At 38.3% G+C, this 12,880-nt stretch overlaps 1 protein-coding gene across 3 annotated transcripts; it reads right to left on the bottom strand.

The window, feature by feature from the left end:
- Positions 1 to 392: 392 nt before the first annotated feature.
- Positions 393 to 12,570, bottom strand: grem2a (gremlin 2, DAN family BMP antagonist a). 3 transcript variants are annotated; one of them, XM_053237476.1, is made up of 3 exons: positions 12,226 to 12,570; positions 9,217 to 9,368; positions 393 to 1,684 (listed from the first exon to the last, which is right to left on the bottom strand). In XM_053237476.1, exon 3 carries the CDS (start codon positions 1,678 to 1,680, stop codon positions 1,093 to 1,095), a length of 588 nt encoding a protein of 195 aa, XP_053093451.1. In that variant the 5' UTR covers positions 1,681 to 1,684; positions 9,217 to 9,368; positions 12,226 to 12,570; the 3' UTR covers positions 393 to 1,092. The 3 variants fall into 3 exon arrangements, with proteins under 3 accessions (XP_053093451.1, XP_026799902.1, XP_026799901.1); XM_026944101.3 differs by having other exon boundaries at positions 393 to 1,681; positions 9,217 to 9,371; XM_026944100.3 differs by having other exon boundaries at positions 9,217 to 9,371; positions 12,226 to 12,569.
- Positions 12,571 to 12,880: the final 310 nt, after the last annotated feature.

The following is a 12,880-nucleotide window of genomic DNA, read 5'->3' on the forward strand; positions in this document are numbered from 1 at the left end:
GAATCTTGTCCCGATGTCTTTGGTTTCACAGCTACAGTGTGTCCGTCAGGACGAATCCTGTATCCTGAAATCCATAACGTCTATAACAATGTTCTTTTATTTATGTCACCAAAGTAGATTTTGCTATGACATCAATTTGGTAAGAGCCTTGACCAGTCTTCTGTTGGCCTGAATTGATCTAAGATGGATGTTTGGCAGCACTAATTTACCAATATTAATTGGAAAATAGTTAGAATTAGTGCTAATTCAAGGTGTCATTGTGTAGAATCTAATCTCATCTCTTGTGATTGTTTGAAATTTTGACCTTCACACTCCACAGTCCATATACTCATAGACTTTGTAACAATATTTCCTTTGAACGAGGTAAGTTCACATGACCAGGAAGTGGTACGATGGGCAGATCTAATCATTGGGTTTTTGTTTTTGTTTTTTTTTGGGTTTCTTAGCTAGAACATGTCTCTGAGGGATTTCACCAAACTATAGGTTTAGTACTTCACCAAACTATAGGTTTTACCATGACACCAGTAAAATAATCAGCATTCCATTGTCCGTGCTTGATGTGAAGTCTAAGGCTCAGGAGTTAGACTACTGATTGGAAGGTTGTGAGTTCGAATCCCAATGCTGTCAAGCTGTTGGGTTCTTGAGCAAGACTTTTAACCCTCATCTTCCCAGCTCAGTTGTAAATCACTTTGGACCAAAGAGTCTGCCAATAAGTAAATGTAAATTTCTTTTTACCAATTGATAGCACTCCATTAAGCAAAGTTATGTTGTTTAGAAAGTCAGCTGTTACTTATTATTGAATGTTTGGTGTACATATGTATGGTGTACATATTGAATGTATGGTGTACATATCGAATGTATGGTGTACATATCGAATGTATGGTGTACATATTGCTTCTTCACATTGCCAGACTTTAAATCCATTTCCTGTCTGACTGAATTATATCCATCTAGATATCAGTTCAAGGTATCTTTGGGCATCTCTTCTCTTCTGTCTTTATATCTATAATATCTATAGCATGTCTGTTCACTAAGAACAGGCTCCATTTGTTGTATTGAGAACAATTTCCGCTGATCCGACGAACCCCTTGGTCAGTGGGTGTCATTGATGCTGACCGACATGCACCTGCATTCCTTAATGCGCTGGACCTTCCGATGCCGGTACGGTGGCTGTAACCTGGGACAGTGAAGCCGCACCGTTAGGGTGGAGATCCGGTGAGGTTTACAGAAAGCGCAGGACTGGAAAGAAGCACCGTAGTTGGACTTCGGCGTCCTTTTCCGACCATGGCGCCCATTTGCGGGGGCCAGGTGTCGTGGGATGTAAAAGGAGTTGCACTGGCCGTAACAGAAGTGGTTGATGATGGTTTGACTCACGCATCCCTCCAGGCTAACAGTCTGCCTCAGTGGCTGTGTTTTACACCAGTCGCTCTTCAGGTACTTCCTCTCAGTCACCACCAGCGCCTCACGACTCGACAGCAGCACTTCCTGTTTGCCTTTGTGCCGTTTTGATGGAGGTTGCTGAGGCAGGGATGATAGTGAGATGGAAGATGAAGACAACAGCTCATTGCCTTTGAGCTTGTAAGGGGAGGGGATGGAGCCTCTTGGGCGGAGCTTCTTGGTTTCCATGGATGCACAGAGGGTGCAGGCCAGAATGGCAGGGAAGGCCAGTTTCCAGAACATTCTACTGAGAAACAGAGAAAGAATGGATGAGAACCTCCTAGAATTTTAATACTTATAATGCATGAAATAGGCATTGAGATCATTCTTTTAGAATTAAATATGACATTTTAATACTAGTTTTTAAATCTCTTAATGGAATAACACACTCATACTTCTCTGAATATCTGATAAACTGTACACCAAAAATATTATGATCCTTCAGTGTTAACCTACTACATAACCCACATATAATCCTTAAACCCTGTGGTGAAGTGGCTTTTTGCTTTTATGCACCAAACATCTGGAAGACATTGCCAATTAGCATTCATCAGACTCCATCTATCAGCAAGTAAAAAAAAAAAACACTGCCTTTTCACAAAACATTTTTTTATTTCAGCATTTAACTTTTATACCACATCTCTGTTGAATTCTCAATTCTGATTGGTCAGAAAGTGTCAATTAATTTTTTATAACAGCAGCTCTGACAGGTTCATACAACGGACGCTGTACATAAGCTAATAAAAAAATAACGTTATTTAACAAAAATGAAAACCTTTACTTGTTGATGTGATGAAGTTTTCTGTAAGGAAATGTTTCTTTATCATTTATGGAAGGAGTCTCCAATTTCAGTACTTGTTTTGTGGATGTTCGATAATATTAAATATAACTATAAATGGATAACTATGAATAGAAAGTGTGATATATCATTCTTTAATAAAAAATGTTAGTGTTGTTGTGGTATAAGATACATAAAACACTTTGGGACATGATGTTATTGGAAAATAATCAACTTTGATTTGTTAACAGTAACTTTATCACACATTATTTGCTTCTTTTACTTTGGATTTTGTTTCTTTTCTTTCTCTTTTTTTTTACTTAACATTTTGAGTTGCTTTTTTAAATGTATGAAAGATGATATATAAATTATGTGTATTACAGTTGTTCAATTTTGTTGGTGTTGTTGCTGTTTCTAAATTGTAGCTTGACAAAGGACAAAAAAAGAGTTCCATCATGCATAGGATTTGTGCTTGCTGTAGCATTTGCAGTTTCTTTTATGTACAGCCTCAGCCTTAAGGCCCATAAGTATTCATTTGTTTCTTATATACTGTATTCTTTATGTCTATCAACACTATTCCTCAACATTATTCAAACAAGTCAACTTGTATGAAATGTTAGAAATAGACGTAAGAGACATAAGAGACAGGTTTAGGGTTGTAGCTTGGTATCTTGGAACAGTGACTGAAACCTAACAAGGCATGATCCCATTAATAAACCCCATAAGAAAAGTCTGAGCATGCTTTGATCAATCAAAATATTTTTGAGTGAAATATTCCTGTTCCAAACAACAGCAGAATCCAATTGCTCAGGTCTCCGACTGAGCCAGTGACAGATTAATCATCTTTGTCTCTATCCCATGTCTCAGTCAGCATTACTGCTGTTTACTCCCTCAGAAGCCCCAGTGTTCCCTGTGCCAATAAACATGAGAACCCATCAAAGCCAAGCAGCCTCGGAACCGTGAGATCAGCAGGAAGTGGGCTTTTCTGTCTGTGGCGTGAAAGGGAAAAATAATTAGAGCTTTGCTTACACCAGCACCGAGATACGCCACGGACACATAAACAGTCTGTGAGAGAGAGAGAGAGACAGAGAGAGAGAGAGAGAGAGAGCCATATGAAGGGTATTAGAGCCGGACGTGGGAAGTTCAGCAGTGACTCCTCACATACAGAAACCACAGCGAGACACTGGGGGTCTTTTATAGACTTTTTATGGGTTAATTAGCTCTTGTGCATGGTTTATCAAGTAATTTAATAACTGCAAGTAACTCCTTCAGAGAAAGTCATTCCAGTTGAAATCAAACACAGTCCAGCACAGAGATTCAGACTGAGGACTGGAAATGATCAAAAACATTATGTACAGTCATGCACAAAAAAAAACAAAAAAAAAAGCTCTGGCTTAGGTTTAGAAAGCATGCCATCTCTTATGTTTGTTTGTGCTTAGCTTGGTTCTTCATCTGATCCTTTAATATCTCAGTAACTCATTATATTAAGGTTAACTAATTTTATTTAACTTCATCAGTTTACATTTTAACCACAGATTCTTGATTCTGATTTCTCAGAAGGTGATTTCATTCATTTTCCCTAACAGCAGCTCTGACAGTAGTGTAGCTGCAAATTTAAATTTAAATCCTCAGGATACACAGATTTCCGTTTCCGTAACATGACAAACTGCATTTTTTTTTCTCATTGAATTCATGAGAAAGAAAAACGATTCTGAGGACATCCAACAGCATTAAATGCAACCTCAACTGGATAAAATATGTATATATCATTCATACAGTACATTAAGCAAAAATGACTGTGGAATTAAACACAACACACTGACACTGAATATTTCCTATAACAACACACCTTCTCAGGTTTTATTTCTTACTTAACAAACCATGAACTTCAGCATAAATCATTCACCAAGTGCATAAATTAAGTGATGTTTAAATGTTAACTAACTACAATCAGTAATTGATTAATGAGTATTCAATCCATTACTAAAAATAAGTCAATAGAAATTAGCAAAAGTTGATCATTTACTAAACTCTTGTCTCTGAAGGTGTTAATACTAGAATTCAATTCAATTTTATTTTATTTGTATAGCGCTTTTAACATTGGACATTGTCACAAAGCAGCTTTACAGAAATCTGGATATAAATGTATTTAATTTAAATGTATAAATTTATCTCTAACAAACAGGACTAATTCAGTTCTGAGGTTTTCCAGCTAACAAGCACAAACATTCAGTAAGGTGTTGCTCACGCTGGTTGTCACTGTGCGTTAATTTTACTCATTGGTGGTAGAAAATTGGTTCATGCAATTTGGTTTATCTGGTTTATTATTAAAATTATCAATTAGTACAATTAATGTTATTGATGATGTGTTAATGGTGAGGTTTATGGTTATCAGTTACCATTAATGCAAAATGTTAGCAATATCTCTATACTTCTATTGAATTTTGCCACATTAATAATGTATATCTAAATGTTAATGAGGCAATCCCTTTGGCCTGATGGAATCTGTGCTGAGGTTAAGGAGAACTCATTTTGCTGAGCATAATGTCAAAATGGATAGAGTGATGGGGCAGCTGTTCTAGAGGTCACTTTCCTCTTAAGCACACACTGACAGGTCAGGATCGTTTCCATTAGTCGAGCACTTAGCATAATCCTTCAAGCATGTCAACACTCTGCCATATTTCATACCTGGAAAATGGAAAAGGTGCTCCATCTGACATTCCAGAGGATCTATGTGTACACTAGTCAAAAAAAAAAAAAAAAGGGGGGGGTCCTTGAAGAGCTAGTATGTAATAAATGGATTGCAGGCTTTAGGGGTTTTCTTAAAGCAGAGAACATTGTAAGGGTCTGAGATTTAAGGCTCTTTTTTATGTCTAATGGTTTAGGCTTTGTCTTCATATGCAGGCAGTGTTACTGTGTGTTTGTAGACAAGACTATTGGAAAGTTCAACATGGTTAAATAGAGTCGGTAGAAAACAAAGTGAACTAAGCAATCTCCTCTATTTAAATGATCCATGATAATAAACACATGCAGCGCTAAGCACAAACCCAGCGGAAATTCATTACCAGGAACTGTTTGACTTTTTACAGCTCGGAAACCACAAGCCGCAAATACCAGCATGTCCTACACACGTGCACACAACCCACATCTCTGAGCGCTGATACCAGCATGCAAGTTAGCACTTCCGAGCTCCTATTACTGGCATAACACATGCAGGGTGAACATAAAAACACTTTGAAGCAAAACCGCAAATAAGTGGTGTGAGCACTTGAGTGCTTTTCTACAAGTATGCATACACACATGCAGGAAAATAACAAACTGAATTAGCAACGAATGGAAAAACATCAACAAGAGTTAGATTTAATCCTTCCACCATGTAATTACCTCCTCTTAGGGATGCTGCTCCGACTAGTGCTGATGCCACTGCAGTCGTCTCACACTTATAACAAAATGTGTAAGGTGCGCCGCGGGCGATTTGGACACTCTCCTTAAACATCTTCCCTAAACATCTCCCCTAAACATCTTCCTAACGTGTCGACCAGACTATGGCTCAGAAAAGTGGAAAAAAAGAAAAGAGATAAAGTATCTAGAAAAGTGATCTGTTTAAAATGATCTGAAGTGCAGAATAGACTGAAAAGAAAGCAGAAGTTTTGGCTAAATTAGAAAAAAAACTATTTAAAAAATTCACAAAAAAGTAAATCAGGTACAAGCATGATGGGTTTTAATAGAGATTCTGATACTCAAATGGCCACTTTTAACATTTTTTAAAAATATTTTTGTCAAATTCCACCATCAGAACAATGACTCTGTAGCATGTAAGGAATAAAACACTAGGAGCGAGCTGTTGGAGGAAAATAATCAGTGACTGGGGTGGTGTGTAGTCAATGGTTGGATAGTGAATGGAGTTTTCTGCTGTATTTTGGCTCAGTGGCTATTTTATCAGGTCTACCTACCAGACAGAGAGAAAAAAGAGATGCTGGTGAAGGAATAGCTGCTTATACGTGCTATACCGTGAGTGTTAACATGTTTTCCACAACATTAAATGTAACTATAAACAGATAAAAAGTATGACATGTCATTGTTGCTAAATTGCTGTGGTATAAGAGGAACAAAACACTTTGGGATGTGCTGTGACAGGAAAATAATCAACTTCGGTGTGGTGACTGGATGGTGTGTGGTCAGTCATGTGTGTGTGTGTGTGTGTGTGTGTGTGTATGTGTGTGTGTGTAACTCATTGACAGATGTGTCTTTGGTATTAGCTCCAGTGTATGGTACACATATTTGACGTAACATTTCAGTAGCCGTCAGCATCATAACTTACCAGGAAGCCAAAGTGTTCCCTTACACCAGACCTTAAATATCCGGGCGAATCTTTCAGCTTCTGCTTGTTGCTCACCGAAGCCATTGTTGTTTCTCTTGAGCTAATACGCTAATATACTAGTATACTAGCATATTAGCTCATAAAAAAATAGGGCTTTGGTAAAGCAGGAATTTTATAGCATGTAGCCTAATTTATTAGTCAGTCTGTTGAATGTATTGTGTAATATGCAGACATATCGAACCTAATGATAAGATACAATAATCCAAATTATTACACCCACTATTGTTTATATAACCAGTACCCTATTTACATCTACATTTAGTCATTTGACAGACGCTGTTATCCAAATTGACTTACAAAATGCTACTCGCACCCATTCATCCCGTGCTTGTTAATTCCTGTTACATTAAATTCAATTCAATTCAATTCAATTTTATTTGTATAGCGCTTTTAACAATGGACATTGTCACAAAGCAGCTTTACAGAAATAAATGGATTCACAAAAATATATTGTAAATATTTGAATTTATCACTGTGAATTTATCCCTTAAAGCATCTGCCAAAGAAATAATAGTAAATCCATTTTTATATAATTTACTTTCAGGTTTATTTCTAGTAATTTAGCTTTAATATGTATCTTTTCTGGTAAAAAAAAAAAAAAAAAGCAAAAGAAATTCTTTTTTGTTTTCCCGATGGTCTATTTTGGCAAAGAAAGTTCTGGCCACTTGATTGTAAGTAGTTAAAGTGAGACAGAAACTGATATAAACTGATATGAACCACACTACCATGACGTTAATGTTGGCTCTCACGTAAGACTGAGGTTATACTTCACACATCACAACAAGATAAACAGTAATGATGGTGGGAGTTGACAACGTGTTTCTTGAGAAAATGCTAGAAACAGTATCGGAGGCGCCAAAGTAGACGGTATATCAGGCCATTAAATCAATGTCGTCATGACAACAGGAGTATTTTTCTTGTTGTACCGATACCAGAAATTGACAATGAGAAACACTATTGTGCTTTCACATACTGCTCACACTGTTAATCTCGGTATTGCACCATGTATCACATAAATTTTTCGGACGTGCCAAACGAATATATCACATAGTTAAAAAGTTCAACCTTAGACAAAGAATTATCATTTCCTAAATTCCACACCTCTGACACAGTGTGTAGGGTTATTTGTGAAGATGGTCATGATTACGTTTCAATATTTGCATTATATCAGGAGCAGGCTTACTGTGAAATGTAAAAACCTGTAACGCATTATGAACTATAGCTATTCTAATGCGATAGTCAGTATTGGTTTAAAAACTTTGCCATATAGTTCCTTGAGGTGACCAGTGATTATTGACCATCATACTTCGATACTACAGTTTTTTGCTGCATGTCAGTGGACTGCGAACCCTTCCAGGGCTTAATCTATGTTGAAGTTAAAACCATCTACTAATAATAATTAGAAATTCAAATTAAAACAACATTTAGCTCAAACATATTGCGTTGCAGAGGTGACAGCTCAAGCTGGTGTATTCTCATTCTCAGATTTTCTTACTCAGCCTGATGCAGTTGTAAGTGAAAAAAAGAAAGAGTGTGTAAGTCTCTCAGATGGTCTTAGTTTGACAAAGTGTGTAGGGTTACAGTGCATAGCTGTGGCTGAGACTGTGGGCAGACGGGCCTGACATATCCAGCACTGAATACACTTAATAACCATTTGTCCAGTCATACACAGATAACCAATCAAGCTGTGCTTTGAGTCTACACGCATACACACACACACACACACCAAAATTAAGGCAGATTGTGCTATTTACTAATATCAAATCATTAATAACTAGATTGAATCACTTGATAATGAGGGAAAATCCCAAAGCATTGTGGTTTTAATCCTCTTACCCGAACCAGATCTGAGACGCAGCTACTTTGAACAGATTTGCAGAATCTCTCCCACTCTTTCTCTCTCTCTCACACACACACTCTTCAGTGGTCAAATTGCAAACAATTGTCATGGGGTATGATGACTCCAAATAACAGGGTGGGGGACCAGTTTCATCCTGGCAGACACCAAAAATCTAGCTACACACACAAAAAAACATGCAAAACTAAATAATACCAGAGACAGATTCGACATCCCCCCCCCCCCTCCACCACCACCACCAATTCCTCACAGACATTAAGTTAGCTAACTATCCATTTTCGTATGTAAGAGCCTAATCAATGCAATGTAGAGACATTAAGTTATACAAAAATACCCCCAAGATTCCCCCCAAGATTCAGAGATTAAACTGATTTATTAGCTCTAGCTATCTTTTGGATAATGCTAGTTAGATTACCTGTTTGTTTGTTTGTTTGTTTGCTTATTTTTTATAAAGGAAGTTGTTGTAGTACTTTGCATTGTAGTGTTAAATCTTGCTGTATTAATTATTTTGTAAATTCTGAAGATTCTTGTTTGTACTGCAAATGAAAAGTGTGCATTTCTGCATAGGCACGTAGCTTGCGCGTTTTATGTTAATAACTGTTAACTTCAGTGTTATTAGAATAGAATTCAGATGGGTCAGGCAATATGGTCCATCTTTCTTTCAGTCCAAAAGAATGTGTATTTGACTTTCATTACCAGGAAAATGAGTACAAAAGTTTTCTTTATTTGCTTAAATTCCTTGACGACTCTCTTGCTCCATACCTGTGGGTAGAGAGGCTCTGTGCTCAACAAGAGTCGAGGTTTTGTTTGTGCCAATTCCCCCAAAAAAGTCACTCAGAGGTCAAAGGTCAATGGTCAGGTCGAAGTTGATCCATGCAGGAAGAGGAGCCAGTCCAAACAGCAGAGACACAGATCTGCTACAGAGATGAGAAGATAAGAATTACCCTACAGAGAAGCACAACATCCTCCAAATACCCCTTAGAGTAAGACATCTTACACTAAATACCTCCCAGAAATGAATCTCTACTTCAAAATACTACCAGAAACAGCTTTGCCCCCTAAAGAAGAACCTGTCCCGTCAGGAGAAGCAGATCTGCTCCAGAGATGAGGAGATAAGAATTGCCCCAAAGAGAGACACAAGTTCCTCTAAAATACCCCTTCAATTCAGACCTCTTCCACTAAACACCTCAAAGAAACACATCTGTATTTTGAAATACTACCAGAGACAGACTTGCCCTCTAAGTTAGTTCACAGTTGGTTCCTGGCAAGAGAAGCAGATCTGCTCTAGAAATGAGGAGACAATAATCACCCCACAGAGAGACACAATTCCTCCAAATACCCCTTAGAGTCAGACCACTTCCACTAAATGCCTCCCAGAAACAAATCTGCATTTCGAAATACTATCAGAGAGAGATTTGCCCCTATACACATAGATGGTTCCAGAAGGGGGGAAGCAGATCTTGCAGTTCTAATCTTTTCTCTAAATACCCCACAAGACCCTGTTTCTCAAAATTCCCCTAATGACAGATCTCTTTCTCTGAATGCTCCTAGAGACAAATACCCCACAAAAATCTCATAAATACCTCTGAGAGAAAAATTTAATCTTTTGAGTTCCTAGAGACTTCATCCTCAACTTTGTGGCTAGACCACAACATCCAAATTCTATAGTGATAATCTTTTCACTAAATACCATGTCAGAGTTTGAACTTTTCCTTTAATTACACTCTTGAGACAGAACATTTTTTGCTAAATACTCCACATACTGACACTAGGTAGAATATACTCTACCTTTCCTGCCCTCTAAATCCCCTCAAAGACTGACTTTTGCCTTAATATTTCCCCCCTTTTTAACAAACTCTATCCACCAAATACTCTAGCAATACTTTTTCATGTAAATAACCCAAACACCATCTCCAAAATACCCTACAGAACCCCTTTTCCCAGAGAGACAGACCACCTCCTCTAAAAACCCCACAAAACAAACCTTTCTTCTAAATACTCCCCAAAGGACAGACCTCAGATTTGAGTCAGAGTCAGATTTGTCCCTGAAACACCTCCCAGAGACAGGGACAGCTCTTCATGGAAATATGTCTCAGACACTTTATCCAATCCTCCTTAATATCTTGCTTAAAGTTAGGGCTCTGTTCTAAATAAACCCTAAAGATAGACTTTTCCCCTCAATTTCCCTCAATCTCAATACCTTATAAAGAGGTAATTTCTTGTAAATACCACCAATAAAAATCCCTCTTAGAAATCCCTCCTGTCTTTCTCTAAATACAGTCAGTTCATCCAGCTACCCCCTGAGAGTCAGACGTCTTCATTTAAATACCCTAGACACATATAATTTCTCAGAAATGCCCTACTGAGAGAGTCTTTCCTCCAGTTACATACCCTGCAGACACATCTACGCCACAGGGACAGACCTCTTCCTCTGTATACCCCAGAGATAGACAGTATTGCCAAAATATTGCACAGATAGACTCGTTACTCCGTGTAGTCCTAAGAGATAAGCAAGTGCTTTCCTTTAAATTCCCTACAGAGAAACGCAAATCTGCCCCAGAGATAGATCTATCCAACTAAATGCCCCTCTAAATACCTCCCAGAGTCTGAGGTTTTCCTGCAAATACGTACCTTGTAACTAGAAGTCTTCCTCAAGTCCCTGACAAATCTTTGTGCTAAAATTGTCTACTGAAATCTCCAAAATACAAATTTATCCAGCGTTTAGAATAGATCCCCAGCACCCCCAGTGTCCAGAAATGTCCCCCAGAAACATCCTTTCCTATAAATACCCCTCAAAAGAAAAAGACCTCTACTTATAACTAACCCCCAGAGACAGATCCCTTCTTCTAAATTTCTTTCTCTAGAATCTTGGTTGTTTGGTCCCCGGTGACAGCTTTTCCACCTGAGAAAGACCTCTTCATCTAAATACCCCATGAGAGAGACCATTTCATCTAAATACAACCCCCCCCCCAACCCCGAAACCTCTTCCTCTAATTATCTCCAAGAAAGATTGCTTCTTATAAATGCACCATGAGAAAGAACTCTTCCTCTACATACCCCCCAAAAAAGACATCCTCATCTAAGTAACCCACTCGAGAGAGACCTCTTCATCAAAGTACATCCCTAAAAATGATCTACTAACCCACCTGAAAAAGACTTCTTCATCTAAATACCCACTCAAAAAGATCTATGCATCCAAATACCCCCAAGCAAGACATCTTTATCTAAATACCTACTATGAAAGATCTCTCTTTCTACACACCCCCATGACAAAGATATCTTCATCTAGATACCACCTGAGAAAGACCTCTTCATCTAGATACACCAGAGAAAGACTCCTTCATCTAAATACCCACTCAAAAAGACCTGTTTATGGAAATATCCCCTTAAGAAATCCTGTTCATCTAAATACCCCAGACAATACCTGTTCCTCTAAATACCCCCTGAGAAAGACCTCTTCATTCATTCATTACCCCAACCACACAAAGGAAGACATCTTCTTCTAAATATCTCTTAATAAAGAGCTGTTTAACTATCCACCCCTGAGAAAGATATCTCCATCTAAATATCCCACCTGAGAAAGAGTTTTCATCTAATGTCCCCTATGAGAAAGATCTTTTTATTTAAATACCCCCAGAGACAAATCTGTCTCTCTAAATACCACCTGGTGACTGAGCCCTTCTTCTAAATACCGTTCAGTAACAGATGTCTTCCTCTAAGTACCCCCTCAGAGACAAACCCATTGCCCTCAAACACACTGCAGAGACAGACCTTTTCCTCTAAATGCCCCAGAGTTGTCCTGGATCCTGTTGCTTTACGTTTGTTGAATATCAGTTCCCTCTTGGCTCCTAAATTGTTCGTGCTTCATATTAAACGGTTCCTTCTTCTCCCCCACTCATCAGATGATGTTCCTCCATCTGACTCCATCTGTCCTCCATAGCTCTGAGTGAATCTCCTCTCAGAATCACTGACACACTGTATTGAATCCTTCTAAAAGCACAGTATCTGATGGACATCAGGCACAGAGCAGAAGTGTCTCAGTTGCTTGTAGTGTCTTTCTGTCTCTCTCTTTTGATTTGTGTCTTTCTCTCTCTCTCTTTCTCCCCTCCTTTTCTCTGTACATATGCTGCTCCTCCCTACACCCCCCCCTTCCTGCCCCCGAACCCCACACCCTGTTCTGGAGTATATGTAGTATATCAGTATCTGGTCTCTCTTTATCTCTCTTTGTCTCTTCCTCTTGTCTCTATTTCTCTGACTCCATGTATATATCTCTGTATCTAAGTGTCACTAAGTGTCTCTTCTCATCTATCTTTTTTATCCTCCTATCTCCTGTCTCTTTCTTTCAGTGTCCATCTCTACCTCCTTTTGTTCTCTTAGTGTCCCTATATATCTCCTTCCTCTTGCTCTGTCTCACATTGTCTCCTCC

This window comes from Pangasianodon hypophthalmus, chromosome 10, assembly GCF_027358585.1.
Source record: "Pangasianodon hypophthalmus isolate fPanHyp1 chromosome 10, fPanHyp1.pri, whole genome shotgun sequence".
NCBI classification, from domain to species: Eukaryota; Metazoa; Chordata; class Actinopteri; order Siluriformes; family Pangasiidae; genus Pangasianodon; species Pangasianodon hypophthalmus.

What these genes read in the sequence shown, in the direction of transcription:
- grem2a (XM_053237476.1), bottom strand. Translation starts at nt 1,680, where the DNA reads ATGTTCTGGAAACTGGCCTTCCCTGCCATTCTGGCCTGCACCCTCTGT.